Raw genomic sequence first — 22,832 nt, 5'->3', positions numbered from 1 at the left:
GAGCCCCATGCACAAGGAGTGTGCCCCCTAAGGAAAGCTGCCCAGCGTGAAAGAAAGTGTAGCCTGCCCAAGAATGGCACCATACACACAGAGAGCTGACACAACAAGATGACACAACAAAAATAAACACAGATTCCCGGTGCCACTGATAAGGATAGAAACAGTCACAGAAGAACACACAGCGAATGGACACAGAGAGCAGACAACTGGGGGTGGGGGGAGAAATAAATTAAAAATAAAAATAAATCTTAAAAACAAAAAAAAGAAAGCATTTGCCAAATGAGAATTTTACATCTGGCAAGCCTGTCTTTTCAAAATAAGGGACAGATTAAGATAGTCTCAGATTTAAAAAACTGAGGGAGTTCATACCACTAGACCTGCCCTAGAAGCAATGCTACAGGGATATCTTCAGACTGAAAGGAAAGGACACCAGTGGATCAAAGCAGCATAAAGAAATAAAGACCTCTGCTAAAGGTAACCATATGGGCAATTATAAATGCATTATTGTATTGTATTATTTGGTATGTGTGGTGGTTTGAGCAAACATGCTCTTTTTTTTTTTTTAAAGATGTATTTATTTATTTATTTCTCTCCCCTCCCCCCACCCGGTTGTCTGTGTCTATTTGCTGCATCTTCTTTGTCCGCTTCTGTTGTTGTCAGCGGCATGGGAATCTGTGTTTCTTTTGTTGCGTCATCTTGTGTCAGCTCTCTGTGTGGGCGGCGCCATTCCTGGACAGGCTGCACTTTCTTTCACGCTGGGTGGCTCTCCTTATGGTGCGCACTGCTTGCGCGTGGGGCTCCCCTATGCGGGGGACACCCCTGCGTGGCAAGGCACTCCTTGCACAGATCAGCACTGTGCACGGGCCAGCTCCACACGGGTCAAGGAGGCCCGGGGTTTGAACCACGGATCTCCCATGTGGTAGACGGACGCCGTAACCACTGGGCCAAGTCCGCTTCCCCAAACATGTTCTTAGATCTAATATATTCCTTGTGTATAAACACATTTTTAGTAGATCCTTTTATGAGACTACCATCTCATACGTTGTGACCTACCTCATTTAGGTTGTGACTTAATCCTATTCCTGTAGTCCTTTATAAATGGAATGGAGAGAGAGAGAGAAGAAGATGAAATCAACAAAACCCAGAAAAGAAGGGAGAGACCAGCAGATACCACCGTGTGCCTTGCCATATAGCAGAGGAACCAAGGATTGCAGGCAGCCAGTCTTGGGGAGGAAAGCATTGCCTTGATGACTTGATTTGGACATTTTCTTGGCCTCAAAACTGTAAGCTAATAAATTTCCATTGTTAAAGCCAAACGAGTTCATGGTATTTGCTTTAACCAGCCTAGGAAACTAAAACATAAAGCAATTGGAAGGGTTTACTTTCTCCACAGTCTGTAGCATCCCAGCAATCCTCTGTCACATGGTGATCTCTCTCTCCTTATGTCTCCTTCTCTGGTTTCCACTGGCTTTTTTGACTGACTGTATCCAAATTTCCTCTCTTCATAAGTCCTCCAGTCATAGTGATTAAAGTCTCCCCTGATCCAATTTAATCTCATGACCATCAGGTCCTCAAAGATCCTATTCACAAATGAGCCCACACATTGCCTGATGATAACACCTTCAAAGGTCTCTTCACAAATGGGATCATACCCATGGAGATGTGGACCAAGACTTGACTACGCCTTGTGGGGGTCATGACTCAATCGCCAGGACAATGCAACAAGAAAGAAGCCTGGGTGCCCGATGATTCCTTGAAAAAGAGTTGTCAAGCCAGCTTGGACACTGTCATGTGAGACGGATAAACATTGATCTTGATAAAATCACTGTTACTTTGCATCTCTGTCCTAACAGCTGTAACTATTTCCTAACTGAGCATTCTAACCAGGGTGCCTCAACCAGCAAGGAATGCCTTGGTGGGGAGTAACGAATGTCCACCAAGAGAGTATATAAGAATGACCAAAGACCTTGTTCATGACTTAACTTCCATGTATTGGCAGATGGGAAGAGATAAACATCATTCTTGCTTGTTGTGTCTATGTATATCATCTCAACTGTTAAAAATGAAGAAAAGAGGAAGTGGATGTGGATCAAGTGATTGGGCTCCTGTCTACCATGGGAGGTCCTGGGTTAGATTTCCGGGGCTTCCTGGTGAAAGTGAAGCAGGCCTGCACGGAGAGCTGGTGCAGCAAGATGGCATAACAAAGGAGACACAGAGGAGGGACAATGGGGGACACAGCAAACCAGGGGGCTGAGGTGGCTCAAGTGATTGAGTGCCTCTCTCCCACATCAAAGGTCCCAGAATCGGTTCCTGGTGCCTCCTAAAAAAGAGAAGATGAGAAGAGAAGACAAGCAGACACAGAGAGCACAGGGCAAATGGACACAGATAGCAGACAGTGAGTCCCAAAACACAATGGGGTGGGGGGGATAAATAAATTTTTTTTTAAATGAAGGAAAGGGAAGCAGATGTGGCTCAAGCAATGGTCGCTACCACATGGGAGGTCCCAGGTTCAGTTTCCGGTGCCTCCTGAAGAAGATGAGCAAGACAGCAAGCTGACACGACAGGCTGGCACAGTGAGCCAATGCAACAAGTTGATGCAAGGAGACACAATGTGAGACACAACAAGCAGGGAGCGGATGTGGTGCAAGCGATTGAGCCCCTCCCTCCTACAAGGGAGGTCCCGGGTTTGGTTCCCAGTGCCTCCTGAAAGAAGATGAGGAGACACAGGGAGCACACAATGAACAGACACAGAAAGCAGACAGCGCAAACAAAAAGGGTGGGAGAGAAGTAAATAAATAAATCTTTTTTTTTTTTTTAAGTAAAGGAAAAAAAAAACTCCATGCATAGGAAATAAAAAAAAAACTACAGTACTTCAAAATGTTAAGATGGAGGATTCTTTTGCAAGAGTTCATGGAAGAAACCTACTGTACAGTGAAAAAGAAAATAATAAATGCTGAAAATGGCCAGAAGCTTTCTAGATTGGGATACCAAAAGGACAATGATGCTATTTTCACAAAGGAGCTGCTGTTCTTCTTACATGGCAGTAACATGAATACATGAAGAAACCCACCTTGAATTCAGACCGAGCTTTTCTTTGCAAACTTAAAGACAGGATTACGACTGACTATGTTTTCTGAAATATGTGCCCTGAAATGCTATTTCTGAGACATGCCTTTGCAAAAGAGCTCTGCGAATGCATAGCGTACCTCTCTGTTGGAGAGCCCCGTTAAACACTGGAGCTGTAAAGGCTCTGAGAAATCCTCCAGTAAGGAAACTTGGTTAATGTTGCCGAGTAAAGCTTTCCTGTGACAGTCACCGGGGCTCACCTCTCTACCCGCCCCCGCCGTGCTCTTCTAAGGGCAACAGTGTGCCCAGATGAAGAACATTTCCCAGCGTTCCTTACAGTTAGAGGCGGCCAGGTGATGTGTTTCTAGGCAGTGAGGTTAAGTGCATATTGCTGGATGGGGCTCCCTGACAAGCTCTTCAAGAGGACGGCTGGTCATTGATTATACACTTAGTTTAGATAGATCGTGTGGTATGTGAACCTATCTCAATAAAACTGCTTAATAAATAGTTGTGCAAGAATAGCCAGAAATACCGCGATGTACAGCAGGGGAAACAGAGACTGAGAGGAGATTTCTTGTTTGTTTTTTCCTTATTATTGTTATTATTGAAATAATTAAAAGCTCTAAAAATGATTGAAGTGCTGAATGCACAACCATGCGATTATACCAGATACCAGTGATTATACATTTTGGATGAATTGTATGCTTTATTAATGTATACCAATAAAATTGATTTGTTAAAAAAAAATTTAAAAGGAAGGCTGATTGAGCTGGTGTGTGCTGTTTGCCTTTTGCCCTTCTCCTTTTTCCTGTAGGAAACATGGATGTGATAGAGGAGGGGGAACAGTCATCTTGTGACCCTGAGATGACAAGCATGAGGATGGAAGCTACAGGCTAAGGATGCTGAGCGAAGGTATAAAAGTAGCTTTGGCGGGAGCAGATGTAGCTCAGTGACTGAGCACCTGCTTCCCATGTACGAGGTCCCAGATTCAATCCCCTGTATCTCCTAAAAAAATAAAAGTAGCTTTGGCTGTTGATGGCCTCGTGAAGCCATAGTACTAACCTCTGGACTTCTTATTCCATGTGAAAAGTGACATCTATGTTTGTCTAAGTAGGTAAGGATTTTTTTTTTTTTTTTATGAAAAGGTAACTGGGGTCTGATGGCACTATGATGGCACTATGCAGTTGACAAGCCAGAATAAATCCAAACTTCTTTTATGAAAGAGGAAAATAAAGCCATTATATGCTTTTGTATGTCTCTTTTACAGGAGACAAACAACAGTGTCTAGAAAAGGAAGAAGAGATGGGAAGCGGACTTGGCCCAATGGATAAGGAAGAAGAGAATGATCGTGCTTTGGAATTGCTGAGTTTGAGGAGCCCGTGGCACGGCTACATGCAGAGGACCAGGAAGGAGCTGGATAGATGGGCCTGGAGCTTAGGAAAGAGCTCCAGGCCAGAGAAGAACAGGCCATAAGGGTTGCTGCCGGACACTTTAAAATTCCTTCAGTTCTCATCTTGGTTTGGGTGCGGGCATATTCTATACATCTCTGAGGAGCAGAACAAGGGATCACATTGGGATCCAAATGAGAAAGGACATTTCCATAACCAGAGTTTTCCAATAATGGCACAGTCCTCTGTAATGTCATGAGCACTCTGTTCCTTGAGCGATGCAAGCTCACATGAGAGTCAAGTCGTGGGGAAAATGTCCAGAACGCTGGGAAGGTGGATTTGATGATTGTTAAAGATGTTTCAGGTATGGTGGTTGGAGGAATGGCACTGTGGAAAGCAATATGGCAGTTCCTCAAAAATTTAAATATGAATCAGCATATTACCCTGCAATTCCACTCATAGGTATATATCCAAAGAAACTGAAAAAACAAGGTCTTAAACAGATACTTGTACACCAATGTGTTCATGGCAGCATTATACACAATAATGTAGAAACAACCTACGTGTCCATTAACAGATGAACCAAGAAACAAAATATGATGTATTCACACAATGGAATATTACTCAGCTATGAGAAGGAATGAAGTGCTGGGAAATGCTGCAACATAGATGAAACTTGAAAATATTATGCTGAGTGAAATAAGAAAACCACATAAGGGCAAATATTGTGTGATGTCACATATGACATATCTAGAAATAGCAAATTCTCAGATTGAAAAAAAAAGATTAGAGGTGTAGCAGTTTGATATCGTTATGAATTCCAAAAATAAATATTGGATTATGTTTGTAATCTGGTCTATTACTGGGCATGATTGAGTTATGATTAGGGCTTTGATTGAGCCATGTCATTAGGGAGTTGACTCCCCACCCCTTGGTGAGTGGGGACTCACAGATAAGAGGCATGTCTAAGGACAGAGTTGGAGCTTTTGATGTGAAGGGGTTTTTTAAAGATTTATTTTATTTCTCTCCCATTCCCCCCTGTTGTCTGCTTTCTGCATCCATTCACTGTGTGTTCTACTGCGTCCGCTTGCATTATCTGGTGGCACTGGGAAACTGCGTCTTTTTTGTTGTGTCATCTTGCTGCGTCAGCTCTTCGTGTGTGCAGTGCCAATCCTGGGCCAGCTGCACTCTTGTCACACAGGGTGGTTCCCTGGCGGGGCACAGCACTCCTTGCGAGCAGCAGCACTGCACATGGGCCAACTTACCATATGGGTCAGGAGGCCCCTGGACCCTCCATATGGTAGATGGACGCTCTATCAGTTGAGCCACGTCCCTGATGTGAGGGTTTTTGATGTTGGAGTTTTTTTTGTTTTGTTTTAAGATTTATTTATTTCTCTCCCCTGCCCCCTGCCCAGGTTGTCTGTTCTCTGTGTCTATTTGCTGCGTGTTCTTCTTTGTCTGCTTCTGTTGTTGTCAGCGGCATGGGAATCTGTCTCTTTTTGTTGCATCATCTTGTTTTGTCAGCTCTCCATGTGTCCAGCGCCATTTCTGGGCAGGCTGCACTTTCTTTCGTGCTGGACAGCTCTCCTTATGGGGTGCACTCCTTGCGCGTAGGGCTCCCCTATGTGGGGGACACCCCTGCATGGCATGGCACTCCTTGTGCGCATCAGCACTGCGCATGAGCCAGCTCCACATGGGTCAAGGAGGCCTGGGGTTTGAACTGCGGACCTCCCATGTGGTAGACAGACACCATAACCACTGGGCAAAGTCCGCTTCCCTGATGTTGGAGTTTGATGCTGAAGACTTGAGCTGGAGCCCTGGGAAGTAAGCTCACAGAGGAAAGAGAAGCCAGCCCCAAGAAGAGAGGAACCCTGAGCCCAGGAAGAAGCAAGCCTTGGAAAGGAAGGAACCTTTAACCCAGAGAGAAGCAAGACCCTCGAAGGGAGGAATCCAGAAAGCCTGAACCCTTGTAGCCAACAGCAGCTATCTTGCTCCAACATGTGAAAATAGACTTTGGTGAGGAAAGTAACTTATGCCTTGTGGCCTGGTATCTGTAAGCTCCTACCCCAAATAAATACCCCTTATAAAAACCAACCAATTTCTGGTATTTTGCATCAGCACCCCTTTGGCTGACTAATACAAGAGGTTATCAGAGATGGAGAGAGGGGTGAAGGGGGAATTTTTACTTGGTAGATGTTTATAGAATACCCTACTTTCTATAACTGTACTGGATGTTTCTTCATATTAAAGTATGAAGAAGGAGCCTCAAAAACAATGGTTGGGGTTTCTGGGAAATATGGTTAGATGCTCCAAACCAGTGGCTGTGAACAGAAACAACCCAGTTTGCTCTTGACAAATGGGCATCTCTGCAAATGGCCTGCAGACTACTTCTGCCTGCTGTGGAGGCCTCACCGTTTTCCTGAAGGAGACAGGAAGCCTGAGGCCCAGAAGCCAGTGGGCCTGCCAACCCCCCAACTTCTCCTTGTAGGCTTCCTGTGTTAACTGTCACCCTGCGGCCTCCTGCTCCTGCCAGTTTGGCAGGGAAACTCCTGCCCGAGTACAATATTAGTTCCTTAACTCTGAGATCAAACTATTATAGGATTAAAGACCATTTTTGAGTGCCTATTGTGTGCCCCTCACAAAGTGCATTATATTATTTTTTTATTCTTACCGTGACCCTAGAAAAGAGTTTTTGTGATTCTCCCCTTACTCATGAGGAGGCTAATACTCAGAAAGGTGAAGTAACTTACTCAAGGATCCACAATAAGGAACTAAAGTCTTCCCATTATACCAGGTGGCCTCTAAGATGACACAAATAATAACAGGGTTCCTACAGAAACTGGCATATTTTTAAAGTCCCCTTAAGGTTTCAGAGGCAAAAATGGACTGTATGCAAACAACTCACAGTTGCACCCAAGCAGTAATAGATAAGGGGAGTAGATGTGGCTCAAGTGGTTAAGCACCAGCCTCCCACATAGGAGGTCCCCGGTTCAATCCATAACAGGCCTGCTGTCTCAAAAAAAAAAAAGCTAATATTATTGAGCATTCAATACTTCTTAGGAACTTAGCTAAACTCTAATTATATTATCATATTTTGTAGGTCCAACTACCCAAAGTGGTGTGTATAATTATCCCCATGAGAGTGTGTTTACTTGTCCAGTGTCTGCCATGGTAGTAAAGACTCAGAAATGGTCAGCTATTTCAGGATGTGGCACTGACACTTTTTTTCACATTAAAATATATGATTCTCAAGAAATGTGCCAATTCTGAAACTGCTACTACTAGATTGTGTAGGCATTGGAAACGCCTTTCTGAATGATTCTAGATTCTAAGGCAAAACTTGGTTCTAACTTGAATTTGCCTCTGTTTTTCCATGACATTAACCCTAAAACATAAGATGCAACAGCAAAGGAAGCCACTGAGAATATGTGTGCTTGTAGCAGAAAAGGCATTCATTCACTGAACAAACAGGTCTGGAGTGCCTTCTGTTTCCTAGGTAAAGTCCCTGGCCCTGCAAAACAGAGTACATCCAACTTTTTAGAGGGCTCAGCTTTCACATGGACTTGGGGCCTTTGTAGGCAAGTACTACATATAGTTTTGAAATTGAAATCTTTGCAAATTGAATCTCATGAATCTATCAAATGTCCTGGTTATAGCTGAAAAAGTTCACAATTTTTTCCTACATGCCGTTCTCTCATTGTGATCTGATAACCCTAAAGAAAAATTTTGTTCTTTAATCATAAATTTAAATAGATACAAAATTTAAAGTTTTTAAATAGATAATACCTGACTATGGTACAAAATTCAGAAAACACAAAAGGTCTTAATATGAAAACTGAGTTTTCCTCCCATCCCTGGTCCTCATCTCTAGACTGCGCAATTATTGCTATCAGCTTCTCAGTCCTTCTGGAGATAATTTATGCTAATAAAAATATGCATATTTATATATATAACAATAACATATCTATACAAATTGAATTGTTGTGCACTTTGATTCCCCCCCCCCCCCACATAACATATCTTACAGTTGGCATATCAGCATATCAACTACTTCTTTGACTTTTCTAACGATGGCACTTTATTCACCTATAGTATTTTATCAGTCCCTAGCTTTGTGGCTGAGGATAGGAAAAGTCTCTTTGTCTACGCGAGTCAGTTCCCCGTCTCGTCAACGAGGATGTTAGGAGCCCCCGTTCTGCTCTCCTAAGTCGTTGGGAGAGAAAAGCATTTTAAAGTGCTACAATGGGGCCTCATTACCGCCCCAAGTGTGTCTCAGGGACAGCCTGGGCGGCGACCCTCCACCGACCAATACACGAAGAGCACACTAAAGACACGACCCACCCCTACGAGGGCAGACAGGCCCGCCCAGGAAGTGACGAGTAAGTCAGGGAGCTGGGCAGCCTGCGAGGACGCACGGTTACGTCGGTATCCCTGTCGACGCGCGACGGCGCGGGCCGCCATCTTGTGCCGCTGGCCACCTACCTGGCCAGGGAATGAAGGCTGGAAATTCATAGGCAGCCATCTTTTATGAGAAACCTTAGCTGTAATCAGACTGCTCGGATAACCGCGATTACTAGAAACAGGGAACACTCAGCGTTCCATACAACACTAAAGGAAGCAGCCATCTTGTACAGCGACTCTGTCCCTTTCCTGTCCGGTCCTGTGACGTCACAGGGAGGCGAGCGCCGACAGAGGCGACTCCAGCTCCCTCTGGCGGTGGCGCTTGAGTAGCGACGCCAGCTTTGACCTGCTGGGAATTCTGCTTCCAGGAGCAGGGGCCTTCGAGGACGCGAGCGCCAGCAGAGTCTGCGCCTGCGCACCGAGCAATAAGGGCGGGGCGCCGGGAGGGCGGAACCCCATTGCAGGAGTGGGGTTCGGGGAGTGGAGGTGGAAAGCTCGGGGTGAAAGCGGAAAATCATTAAAGGCCATTGTTGGGTATCGTAAACTCTTCCGCGTTCCAGTGGGTCAGGTCTTATTGTTACCCTTTTCGGATAGAAAACTGAAAGCTTCACCCTCTTTAACCACACAGGTTCTAGTTTCAACTGTGGTTGCGGATCTATTGGTTTTCGAAGTTACCACGTGAATGGGTATAAGGGAGTGGGACTAAAGCAAGTTAAAAATGCCACAAAAGCTCAGTGTGCTTAAAGAGAGTCAGCTATATTTCCTGAATGGCTGACCGGAATTGTTACGGTCCTCTGGTTAATTTCCAGATTTCTGAAAAAGTTGACATTGGCAATTTTTTATTATGTTCTTTTGCTTTTATGGAGGTCCTTACTCTGGCATTCCTGCTGATGTTGTTTTGTCCATCCAGTATTTACAGAAGTCTTTACCTTTCATCTTTTAATAAATGATGACATAGGCTGTTTCCTTTTCCTTTTTTTTTTTTCGTCGTTACATACCTTCAAAGCTTCTGCGAACATTGTTGTGTATGTAACCAAAGGCACGTATGATTGCATTTCCCTAAGGTGTGTGTCAAGAGTGGAACTGTTGGATCAGAGGGTATGCATAAATGCAGCTTTTGGTAGACTGTGGCAAATTGTTTTCTTAAATGATTATACCAATTTATACCTGAGAATGAGAGTTCCTCTTGATCCACGTCCTCGCCAACAGTTGGTATTGTCAGAATAAAAATCTTGCCAATTGGTGAATAGGTGTTGGAATCTTACTGTTTTTAATATACATTTTCCTAATTATTACTGGCATCAAATGCCTTTTCATTCTTATTGGCTAGGTTAGCATTAGAATTAAGGTTAGGTATGGCCTCCCCATCCACTTTCTATTCTCTTTCCATTAGCTGGGATGTAGTCATAACAGCAGAAGCAGGAACAGCCCGCCTTAGATCATGAGATGGAAGCCATGGATTAAGAAAGCAATCAGAGTGAGGGAATTGGGTTCTTATTGTGCATGGTTAAGAAATAAACATCCTTCTTGTTTAACCCATTCATGTTCTGGGGACTTTTAACAATGGTTTATACTGCGTACCACTATGCATAATTTGACTTGGGTTTCAGTCGCTTGCCAACAAAACACTTGTGGCTGATATAGATAATGAGAGGAATTTGGGGTGTAAAATTAGGAACAGTTATGAACATTCTTCAACGGGTGACTGAAGGGCTCAGTGTGAGACTGCTTCCTATGATATCTAGGCAGCTCTGTTTTTTTTCATTATAGGCAGTTCTCACTGATCTGCTTTAATTCACTTGATGACGTGGACTTTGTACACACTTTTACTGAGCATCTGCAATTACCCTGGCACTCAGAGTGAGTCGTTCTTATTTAAGACCTGGGTGTTCCCTTTTCCCATAAAGTAAAGCAGGTGCACATACAATTTACTGGGGGGCACAGAGCAAGAGGGATTAATTTTTTTTGTGTGTGTGCATGTGTAAGATCCATGAGCTGTTCCCAAAAGATTTTAAGTTTACTGCGAAGAAGGGAAAGGAGAAGTGAAGTGAATTGGGGGTTTTATTTAGAAGGATTGGGAAAGACACACATAGGCTCCCAGAATGTGCAGGAGGGTTACTCTGCTCTTGCCAGCACTCCGCTTGGGCCAGCTGTCTGTGTGGGCCAACTTGCCTTCACAAGGAGGCCTTGGGAATCGAACCCTGGACATCCCATATGGTAGATGGGAGCTCCATCGCTTGAGCAACATCCACTGCCCCCCTGAAGTATTTCTGAAATTGATCTTGCCGATGCTGAAAAGATTGCCCTTTTCCTCTAGCCTCTTGGACCTCGCTGCAGGCATCCATGCTGTCCCTGAGACACCCTCCAGCCCCACCAGACGGTCACTGCCAGGGAGCTCGCCCAGGATCCCGCCTGCCAGCATCTGAAAACAAGCTTCACTCAGAATGTCTGCTGCCTGGTGTACAGGCATTAGCGGAAGTGTGCCCAGACAGCTGTTGTGAATGCAGCTCATGGAGGTGCTGGTGGTGCCCGTGGCCTTCTCGGGGCCACAGACCTGGATGCGAAGGCTCAGGAGACAGTGGACTCACGGGCCGTGGTGGAGAATGTCCCTGGCGGCTGGGGCCTCTGTGAATTACATGGCTCTGACGGAGTGGCAGACGCCCTCGCATGGGGACTGGACTGTCCACTTGGCAGAGCTCGCACAGGGCTTCTGTACCTGACACACTCAGGGCCTGTCTTCAGCCAACCAGAGACCCCCAGATGTGCCTGAAGCTTTTCTCCATCATCTCAAAGGTGTTGCTGAAGGCCAAGGACACCATCGGCTCTCAAGGGCAGTTTCACAGCTACCTCGAGACATAAAAGACATGCTGGCCTCTAACCTGCAGTGGCACACGGGGTGGACCACAGCAGCCACCTGCATGGTGACTGTGTCCTGCCTCTGAAAGCTGATCAACTGTGAGACCCTGTCGGCTGAGGAAATGCAGGAAACACTCATTCCTCAAATTAGAAGCACTCTGGAAGAGGATTCTCAAATCACACGACTAATGTCATACTGTATCATTAACATCTTCTTAAAGGCCTCTGTGGTGTGATCAAACCAGATAATAAATTCATTAAGATGTATCCCGAACCCTTACAACATCTAGACAATGCTTCCAGTGACATGAGTGTAGCAGCTACCATCGCCTTAATCACCTGGCTGAGGTGTGTCAGAGACGGAGGCGGGACGTCTGCCTATGAAAGTGATGTTCAGGACCTGTACAAAGAGCTCCTGCTCTACCTCGATGGTCCTGAGCCTGCTGTCCAGGACGTAGTTTTCGAGGTCCTCCAGGAGATCAGCACCCTGTTCCCTGACCTCCTGGTGCTGGAGGTGGAGGCTGTGATCCACCGGCACAGCTCTCTCGCCCAGTTTTTTGGGATCTGAGACCATAACTGAATGGCATCTTCTCCTGCGGGCTCAGGAGGGCTGCCTCTGTCCTGCTCATGTGCCACCCAGGAAGTTCTTGACTATTGGGGAAAAGAGCCAAAGTAAATGAAAAGGTATTTTGTCATTCTTTATATCTCAGTGAACAGACCAGCGGGAACCGAAATCTTAAGAACTGGGATTGATGAAAAAGAAAAGTTTCCCATTTAAAAAATACTGGAATCTAAAGTGTTTTATAAGTATATAAGGTTACAAAATTTTCTAAAAGTCAGTAGTGTCAACAGTGTTGCAAACAGAATATTTGATCATTTAATTTTGGTTTCCCTCGTATAACTAGCAGTAAAGTTGTGTTTTATTCTCTGGCCCTCTCAGCACCCAAGTGTCTAAAAGACTTGGATTCAAGTGGCACTGTTTCCATTTGCCAATACTTGTTGTAACACAAGGAAAAAGATGCTGTGTGTATTCTCTAAAAATAAATATTAACATTTATGCTTTGATGTTTGAAAATTTAATTAAAAAATTTATAATTAAAAAAAAACTATAGGGAAGCGGATGATGGCTTAAGTGATTGGGCTCCCATCTAACATATGGGAGGTCCAGGGTTCGATTCCTGGGGCTTCCTGGCAAAGGCAAAGCTGGCCTGTGTGGTGAGCTGGCCCATGTGGAGTGGAGCGCTGGCCTGTGCAGTGAACTGGCCCGAGTGGAGCCAGCAAGCAGGCCTGAGTGAAGAGCTAGTGCAAGATGATGCAACAAAAATAGACACAGCAGAGACAATAAGAGACACAGCAGGCCAGGGAGCTGAGGTGGCGTAAGAAAATGAGCTCCTTTCTCCCACTCTGGAAGGTCCCAGGATCGGTTTCCAGTGCCACCTAAAGAGAAGACAAGCAGACTCAGAAGAACACACAGTGAGTGGACACAGAGAGCAGACACCAGGGGGCTGGGGGGAAGAACAAATAAATGAAAAAACAAAACAACAACAAAAAGACCATAAACTTGCAGCCTAATAAATTCCTTTGCAAAAGCCAATCCATTTCTGGTACATTGCATTTTGGCAGTCTTGCCAATTAAAACGGGTGCCACCAGGTCTTCGTGCTTGTAAGTAGCCTTTTTCCTTAATTGGTGCTTGTCCTATTACAGTAATCCTTAACTGTTTTCTGGAGCTTTTGGAAAAATGTTTCTGCCAATTCTTGCTGGTTGTTACACTTACGAGGGGAAACAGAGCCCAGTAGTGTCTCACTCTGTCATCTTCATAGGGTCAACCATGAAGGAAGAGGGCTGCCTCTTGAGCATCGACAAGATCAGTTTCAGAAGTACGCAACCTAACATATCACAGATCCTGGGGTTAGGATACTGGCGTCTTCCAGGAGCCATCATCCTGCTACCTTACTTTCTCTTGGGAAGACACAGACAATAAGTACATCAACTAATAAATTATTTCATTCAAAGTGCTATGAAGACAACAAAATTGTGTGATGCATTAGAAATAGATGGTGACATTTTCGGCCGTCCTGTGACAATACAAAGGAAGTGAAGCGCCTTCTCAGTGCAGTGTAGCAGGGCTACACGATGTCACTATCTTGATAGCTAGTCATAACCATCAATTGGTTAGCATGGTGTCCCCCGGACTCTCCACTGTAACTATTTTCGCTTTGTAATTACTAAATATTTTAGGGGAGATACTTCGAGATTATGCAGATATCCTGTTTCTGCTTAAACTCTGATTACTAATTTTGGCATAGTGAAATCTTGGAGAAAGCAGACTTACTTTCTCAGTGTGAGCTATATTTTACTGTCTCAAGTAATAAAAAGGCCAGTGTTATTGCAGAGGGAGAGTGGTATTAGCGAGCAAAGAGACAAGCAAGGATCTGTTCCTGTAAAAACTAAGCAACTCAAAGCTACAAGTAATTTTAACACCGGGGCAAATAGACGGGTTGCCGCACGGAGCTCTGGGAAGGCCTCTGCTGTTCAGGCGCCCGGCGGGCAACCCAGTTGCCATGGGGACGGGGTCCTTGCTTTCAGGGCGCCGCCATCTTGTGGCGCTAACCTGGGCCCAATGAGCGGTTGCATGGTGGCGGGAGGCGGGACGGCGGCGGCGCGGGGCCCGGCCTGCCGCTCAGCTCGGTCCCGGTCATGGAGGCGCCCGCCGTCCGCCTGCTCTTGCTCCTGCTGCTCGGGGCCTGGGCCCCAGGACCGGGCCGCGCCTCGGAGGCAGCGCCGCTGGTCAACGAGGACGTGAAGCGCACGGTGGACCTGAGCAGCCACCTGGCCAAGGTGACGGCCGAGGTGGTCCTGGCGCACCCGGGCGGCGGCTCCACGTCCCGAGCGACCTCCTTCCTGCTGGCCCTGGAGCCCGAACTCGAAGCCCGGCTCGCCCACCTCGGCGTGCAGGTGAGTGCGGATGGTTCTCCACCGCGGGGCTCCCCCAGCGCGCCGTTCTCTTCGCAGACCCGCAAGCCGCGCCTCTCTCGGCCTCGCGGGAAATGCGGGGCGGCGGGCGGGGAGGTCACGCCGCCGCTCTGCACCGCCGCGCGCTCGGGTCCCGCCGCCTTCCTAGGACACGTCAGCATAAGCTCCAGCGCCGGGCCGCTGCTCACGTGGGCAGCTTCCCGGCGCCTGCAGCCCCCCACCGGCCGCGGACTCTCCCCTGAGCTCGACCCCCTACCTGGGCCACTCTCCAGGCCCCGCTCGAATGACCTCGGGCCAAGCGATTGCATCTCTCGGGGCCTCAGATTTCCTTGTTTGCAAAACAGCCTGCTCTGCGAAGTACCTTCGAGGGAGCCAGCGTGGCCTCAGCTTTCCCAACATTTTTCTCACGACCTAACGCAGTAGCTCAAATGCAGAGCGAGTGAATGAATGAGAATGCCTTCCATTCCCTTAATTACTGGGTATCTGGCGCGTTATAGATACTTCTTTCTAGACGTCCAGTACAATCTGAAGCGTAGCAGGTTTAGTGCTTTCAAGTTTATAAACATTTGAAACCTTTGTTAAAAATCACTCGCTGTTACGGCTGCTAATGAATGCTTTTTTATGTTTATCCCTCTTTTTAAAATTAGCTTTAAAAATCATCTAAGTAAATTCACGCTCCTTTACAGAAAGGTAAAGTCCAATTCTCTCCCTTTCTAACTTTTCTCATTCTTACACTTAAGCAATAAATGGTTGGTAAGTTTGGTTTATATACTTTCCAGGCTTTTCAGGGAAAAGTAAACACTTTGACAGCTTGCAAGGAAAGAAGAGGTTAGCTTTGGCAATAGAGGGAATATATCTACACAGAGGTTTGCTTTTTTATTACTGTTTTCATTAACTAATCCCTTCATTAAATGATTACCGGTTATTTGTTAGAGGGGAATAGTCATTACATTGTTATGTTTCTTTTAAGCAGCCTTGTTCTCTGACCAAATTTGGAGCTATAAAGCTGGGTTTATAGAGATTATATTTCTCAAATGACTAGTTTCCTTTCATGCCTTGCCTATCCTGAAACGCTCAGTTTTACTCAAAGGTTTATGGAAAGAGGGCTCAAAACTGCGACCTTTGAATGTTTGGAATGTTAAATCCTATTCTTTTATAAAAGTCAGTCCTGGTTGTCACAGGATAGCTAGACCACAGCAGAAGCTAGCTAGTTTACCATCCTGTGGGAGAGTGATTTCAAGCTGGGTTCCTATGCTTATTGAGAATCTCCTTTGGGTCTGGTATTGTGCTGGTTTAGTTTATGCACATTCTCATTTAACCCTCACGACATCCTTTGGAGGTATAGATGTTTTTCTCATACTGCACATGAAGAGGGTATAATCCTGGAGGTAAGGTGACTTAACCTCCTTCATGAGGCCTTTCTTTGCATATAATATATTTTTATTAAGTTTTCTGCATTTCATGTCTATTCAAGTACTTTTACTTAAATATACTTTTATTATAATTTAATATGTTCGTGAGGTCTTAAAGGGGGAGGGAGAGGGAGTAAGGTTTGAATTTAGCTTAGTATGTGTCACACTTTCTTCTACCTAGATGGTGGTGAGGTAGAGTGAAGATGGGGATCTTATGTACCAGACCCACAATTTCATCATCCGATTTATTAAAAATCATTACTGTTCATTCTTTTGTCCAAGAGAGAGAGCAATTACTGGATATATGTGCTACTTCCTTATTCAAATGGGAAATGACTGGGTGATAAACTTAGCAAAGAGGTGTCACGGGTTGATATTTCCAGCAGTTGGCTTGGAAACATTGGTGAGGTTGCTCAACTTTTTTTTCAGTGGACCTTTGTATGTAGAATTCTAGAAGCAGGTAAAAGGAACCATTGTGATATTGTCTAGGAACCAATGGTACCTAGCCTTCTTCCTACCAAGGACACATCTTACTATTTTTCCTCTCATCTGCCTCCTGTACTTGAAATATTTTTGATTTTCTAATCTTTTATTGAATAATATTTTTCATTGAAACTAGCATATTTTGGTGGCTGTACTTTCAAGTTCTTTTCTCATTTACATTTAAATATGCATATACATAGAAAATAAACATTGTTTAGGGACATAGCCGAAAAGTCTCAAATATGACTAAAAGTGTTTTTATTCACACAGAAGTAACAGGAGTATAAACCGTTGGGGAGAAGGAGCCAGTGGCTTATCCTCCCAGGCAACAGGATGCGTAACCAGGAAAAAGGATGTTACCTCCAGCTGGCTATGGGGTCTCTCTGAGAAAGAGTTGGCATCTGGAATCATGAACTTTGGGGAAGGACTATAAGTAAACTTCACTACGCACCACCTATCCCTTTCCCAACCTAATCCTCTGCCAAAAAATATTTTAGGAGCGCCTTTTAGGGCTAATGCAGTGAACTCCATAAGGGTGTACAGAGCTGTAATGTGAAGTTATTTTCATGCAATCGTCCTCAATAAAGGTTTTTGGGCTAATAAAAGTAACATGTTTCATTGCTTTAAGCTAGAATATTACCGCAGTGGGAACCAAGGCTTATTGGAAACTGTTCAGCGAGATTTTCATGAAAATGTTATATATTTGTAGAGCTGGTTATACAGCTTATTCAGTGCAAAAGTAAGTCATTGACCGTGTTCTTGTGTTTCAGATGAAAAATAGTTTTTACTGAAACTGGAATTTGATCTTTAAGAAGTTCTGGTAGTTTGAATACTTGAATGTGGATATTCTCAGGCAGTTGGTTAGGTATTAACTGCTATTTTAGATGCCAAGAGACATAAAAAAGAATAACCTGTTTTTGTCATATTATAGATGAAAGGTGAAGATGAAGAAGAGAATAATCTGGAAGTACGAGAAACCAAAATTAAGGGTAAAAGGTAAGCTAACAGTTTAAGTATGTGAGAATGTAAATGTAAGCTTAACTTGCCCCTCCCCTTGCCTCTTTTTGCTTTCAGGGCTGGAATCATCTGTTAGGAGAGTTGCTCTCGAAGTTGCTTGGTGTCTTAAGAGGCAATTTTAATTGATACAATGGGTGGTAGGAAGCAAAAGTCTTAATGTGTTTTGGACCCATTCATGTCTTTTCTGATGACTTATAGCTGAAAGTGGATTTCCCGCAGCAGTGTCTGTTTGCTTTACAGCAAAAAAGTAGTTACTTTCCATACTAGATCTGTTCTAACCAATCTATGGGGAACTTCGGGTTCTTCAGAGCCTTATGTGAGAACTTGGAGCTGTTTGTCTTAGCAATTACCTATCTATGGTTGGCTCCTATTCTGTTTCCAAGGGGCAGACACAGTTCTCCTCCCCTCTCCCTCACCCTCCTACCCTGTCCCCCTCGCGAGCCTTCAGGGCATTGAAAGAAAGTCTTCAAAGGAAGTAGTAGACCTGGAGCTCTGTGAAAGCTGGGCTTGTGCAAAGCACTTCTGCCTCAGAATTTCACTAGTGCCAAGATTAAGAAGTCCTGTTTTAGCTTATACTGTAGTTTATCTTAGGAAGGCAGAAAAAATTGGATTTGTGACCAGCAAACCATCATCCTGTACAACTATCAGTCCCTATGTGATTCAGGAAATGTTAAACTGGTTTTGCTGCTTGGCAGAGTTTTTTAAAAAGCTTATTTCTCATTAATTTTGAATTTTTGTAAAATAGATGAGAATATGATATAATAGCAACATTGTTTTCTTTATATATATACTCATAAATATATAATTTTACATGAGGGTGTAAATGGGATCATATATAAATTTTATCAGTCTATCTTAAAGCTTCACAGCAAAGTTAGACAGAAAAAGTCATTTATGCCACAACCCTAACGTGGCAATTGGTATGTTTTTATTCCCAACCATGTCCATTTAAAATACGTTTTACATAGTTTCATTGACTATGTGTAAGCCTATTTTGTCATCTTTTTTTCGCCCTGTGTAGTATAAACATGCCTTGTGTTTCTAAGTGGTCTTCATACCTGCCTTTTTTTCTTTGTTTTTAATACCCTTTGTGTTGTTCTGATTTCACATACAAAATAGGTAATCTCTGAGGAACCAGATTTTAGTGCATGACAATTACCTCGATTTTTCGGTTGTAGCCTGAGAGTGCTTGAAGTAGATATCTCACTGGCCCTGAGAATGTTAGATCTGAGAGTTAGCCTTAAATAGGTTGCCATTGAATCCCTCTATCTTGTAAACCTTTTAAGAATTACTATTCCCCTCCTGCCTGGGGCACCTCTGTAGGTTTAGCCTGGTTATTGAGAGAGTGGTCTTCCGCAGCTTGACTGCCTGGGTTTGAATCCTGTCTCCGTTAATACTTACTGGTGATGTATCCCCGGAGATTATTTACCACCTCTGTCCTTAATTTCCTCCTCAGTAAAATAATAGTATCTACCTCATATAATTATGCTTAAGATTAGTTAAATTTTACCTAATAATGTGCTTAGAGGAGGGCCTGCTACATAGTAAATACTCAGTAAATTTCAACTTAATCACAAAGAGCACTGATCAGTGAGAAGGTGCATTCCAGGCAGAGGAAATGGCAGTTGAGATATGGAGGATTGACATTTCATGGAGTCTGTAGTTAACTGGGCTTTTGGAATGGTCGGAGATCAGGGGAAGTTGGAGATGATGTCAGGAGGGTTGGTGTAAATTAAGGAATGCTTTGTATACCATTTTTAGGGGTATGAACTTTTATTTTTTTTTAAAAAGATTTTATTTATTTATTTCTCTCCCCTTCCCACCTCCCGTTGTCTGTTCCCTGTGTCTATTTGCTGCATCTTTGTCTGCTTCATTCCTGGGCAGGCTGCACTTTCTTTCGCGCTGGGCGGCTCTCCTTTATGGGGCATACTCCTTGCATGTGGGGCTCCCCTATGCGGGGGACACCCCTGCGTGGCACGGCACTCCTTGTGCGCAACAGCGCTGCGCGTGGGCCAGCTCCACACTGGTCAAGGAGGCCCGGGGTTTGAACCGCAGACCTCCCATGTGGTAGACAGACGCCCTAACCACTGGGCCAAGTCCACTGCCCCAAACTTTTTAAGTTAAGGTTTGAGTGACACCATCAGATTGTGTTGATGGATGATTTGGTAGTGTTATGGAGACTGGGTTAAATGTGGAGAGAAATTAGGAAATTAATGAATTCGGAAGATACGCTGTAATCTAGGCAAAAGATAACAGTTTGAAGTAAGGAGACAATGGAAAGCAAGGGAATGAAGTTGAGAAACCTATCTAAAGTAGGATTGTCAAGATGTTGGTAATTGGGGAAAATGAGGCATAAAGCAATGCCTGATGTTAATGGTGTAGAGTTGGTTAAACGGTAGTATTAACAAAGATAGAGGCGGCGGACTTGGCCCAGTGGTTAGGGCATCTGTCTACCAAATGGGAGGTCCGTGGTTCAAACCCCGGGCCTCACTGACCTGTGTGGAGCTGGCCCATGCGCAGTGCTGATGCGTGCAAGGGGTGCCCTGCCATGCAGGTGTGTCCCCCGCGTAGGGGAGCCCCACGCGCAAGGAGTGCGCCCTGTAAGGAGAGCTGCCCAGTGCGAAAGAAAGTGCAGCCTGCCCAGGAATGGTGCCGCACACATGGAGAGCTGACACACAAGATGACGCAGCAAAGAGAAACACAGATTCCAGTGCTGCTGACAACAACAGAAGCGGACAAAGACGACGCAGCAAATAGACACAGAGAACAGACAACTGGGGTGGGGGAGGAAGGAGAGAGAAATAAATAAATCTTTAAAAAAATATAGAGAGAAATGGGATTCTGAGTACTTTTTTTTTTAAGATTTATTTAATTTATCCCCCACCACCTGTGCTCATTGTCTGCTCTGTGTTCATTTGCTGCATGTTCTTCTGTGTTTGCTTGTCTTTTCTTCTTGCCTTCTCTTTAGGAGGCACTGGGAACCAATCCTGGGACCTCCTATGTGGGAGAGAGGCACTCAATTGCTTGAGCCACCTCAGCTCCCTGGTTTGTTGTGTCTCTGATTATCTTTCTGTATGTCTCTTTTTTGTTGCGTCAGTTCACGGCATGGGCCAGCGCTCTGCTGCACGGCCAGCTTCACCTTCACCAGCAGGCTCTGGGAACCGAACCCAGGACCCATATGATAGACGGGAGCCCAGTCGCTTAAGCCACATCTGCTTCCCCTGAATAGGTTTGATACTAGATATGTTGAATTGCCTGTGTACTGATCAGTGGAGCTGTCTGGTAAATATATGAAAATTTGAGGTTAGAGCTCAGAACAGAGATTGGGGTGAGAAATAGATTTGGGGCTCAAAGCCACAGAATTGGACAAGACTGTTCTGGGACAAGGCATAGGGCTTATATTTTGAGCAGGCATTTCATAGTAGTGATAAGGAGTAGAGTGATGTGACTGATGAAGAAATTTAAGTTTAAGTTCTGTAAGGTTATATAGCAGGAAAAGTGACCTGTTTTAACCTTTGAGAAATTCCGAGGAAGCTTATTAAAATGCCTTCATTCACAGGTGGTTTCTAGGTCTACCGGAAACCACCAATCTCTTGGCTTAGAAAACTTTTTGGTTTAGTATCCTGTGAATTTTAGCAGTTTCCATATCAACTTCCTCCCCTCTTCTCCCCTCTCCTCCCCTCCCCTCTTTTCTCTTTAACGTGAGAGTTGCTTTATTTTTTTCTGGTTATAGGAATGATTAATACAAGTACAATATAAAATAAATGGGAACAAAACAATAAAATAAAGCTTATCCTCCTTCTCTGAGACAATTACTATTAACATTTTTGTTGGATATTCATTGAAATATTTTTCTTCATATATGTTTGTTTATATGTGTATTTTAAAATGGGATTATATGCTGCCATTTGTAAACCGATTTCAGTTGTTTACATTGTATGTAGACCTCTTTATTTTAACATAAATAGATCCAAGCATCTTTTTGGTGGTTCTCAAAATTACGTAGCTTTACCAGAAGTTTTTAATTTACTCTGTTGTTGAATACTTAGGTTATAAACAAACCTGATGTGAACATCCAGACATTTGTCTTAAAAGTGCATGCTTTCTTCTTGGGTACAGAATTTGACTGTGACTTGGAACTTCTGGCTGTTGGATTTCCTTAACCTCTCTTAATTCTCTTGCCCCATTCTTCCCCAGTGGGAGATTCTTCACAGTCAAGCTCCCATCTGCTCTTGATCCTGGGACCAAGGTCACAGTCATTGTGGAAACAGTCTATACCCATGTGCTTCAGCCGTACCCAACCCAGATCACCCAGTCAGAGAAGCAGTTTGTGGTGTTTGAGGGAAACCATTACTTCTACTCTCCCTATCCTACGAAGACACAAACCATGCGGGTGAAGCTTGCCTCCCGAAACGTGGAGAGCTACACCAAGCTGGGAAACCCCACGCGCTCTGAGGACCTCCTGGATTACGGGCCTTTCAAAGATATCCCTGCCTACAGTCAGGTGTGTTTGTGTGGTGTCCAGTCCAGCCTGTGTGCTTCAGAGAATGTCTTATAGAGAGACTGCAACTGCTAGGATTGGGTGGTGTGGGGTGGTTGAAATTTGAAGTCATTTTTAAGATAGTCCCTAAAGTTTTTAACCTGCTGGGAAATAACTCTGGGGAGAAATGGTCACATATCTCTCCTCCCCTTCTTCCTCTTATTTCCTAAAACATTGGAGCAGAGCAAGACTGGAGCGGGGGAGGGGGTCTAGAAAGACTTTTGAAGGAGGTAGCATTTATTTTTAAAATATTTGAATATTTATTTTATTTATTTACTTCTCCACATCCTTCTTGTTGTTTTGTGCTCACTATCTACTCTTCTTTTTTTTTTCGGAGGCACCGGGAACTGAACCCGGGACCTCCCATGTAGGAAGGAGGTGCCCAATCACTTGAGCCACCTCCACTCCCAGAAGGTAGCATTTAGAAAGGGGTGGGTGGGAGGTGGGCGAGGAGGAAGGCTTTGGGAGTAGAGGCAATAAAAGGGACAGGCTGAGAGACTGGAAAACTGTGCGTATGGAGGGGGGTACTGGAGAAGTAGCACTGGCTGAGCTCTGGGGTCCTTGAATACCCAGGAGTTGGGACTTTATAGGTAGAGGGAGCACTTGACATTTAAAAAGACTTTCATTATGGAAAGTTTCAAGCATGGGCAAAAGTAGAGAGGCTAGTATAACCAGTTCCCAAATGCCCATCGATT

At 44.4% G+C, this 22,832-nt stretch overlaps 1 protein-coding gene, 1 long non-coding RNA gene and 1 pseudogene across 3 annotated transcripts in view; all 3 read left to right on the top strand.

The window, feature by feature from the left end:
• Window positions 1–6,548, top strand: part of LOC131276051 (uncharacterized) — a 33,296-nt gene extending 26,748 nt beyond the window's left edge. The window contains exon 3 of one of the 2 annotated variants that reach the window (XR_009183532.2): window positions 4,334–6,548. This is a non-coding gene — a long non-coding RNA (uncharacterized lncRNA). Of the gene's footprint in view, window positions 1–1,062; window positions 3,821–4,333 lie in introns of those variants that run through there. The other variant, XR_011647588.1, reaches the window with a different exon arrangement.
• Window positions 6,549–11,544: 4,996 nt separating this feature from the next.
• LOC101438820 (dynein axonemal assembly factor 5-like) lies at window positions 11,545–12,375 on the top strand (annotated as a pseudogene).
• A 1,929-nt stretch (window positions 12,376–14,304) lies between these two features.
• The window catches only part of RPN1 (ribophorin I), a 29,950-nt gene continuing 21,422 nt past the window's right edge, over window positions 14,305–22,832 (top strand). The window contains exons 1-3 of the mRNA XM_004473413.5: window positions 14,305–14,667; window positions 17,512–17,576; window positions 21,795–22,101. Coding sequence (XP_004473470.1) covers window positions 14,410–14,667; window positions 17,512–17,576; window positions 21,795–22,101 — 630 coding nt within the window. The 5' untranslated portion in view covers window positions 14,305–14,409. The remainder of the gene's footprint in view (window positions 14,668–17,511; window positions 17,577–21,794; window positions 22,102–22,832) is intronic.

This window comes from Dasypus novemcinctus, chromosome 26 (genome assembly GCF_030445035.2).
Source record: "Dasypus novemcinctus isolate mDasNov1 chromosome 26, mDasNov1.1.hap2, whole genome shotgun sequence".
In the NCBI taxonomy this organism is placed as follows: domain Eukaryota; kingdom Metazoa; phylum Chordata; class Mammalia; order Cingulata; family Dasypodidae; genus Dasypus; species Dasypus novemcinctus.
Note: the sequence above shows the minus strand (reverse complement) of the source record. Positions and strands in the feature narration are given on the sequence as shown.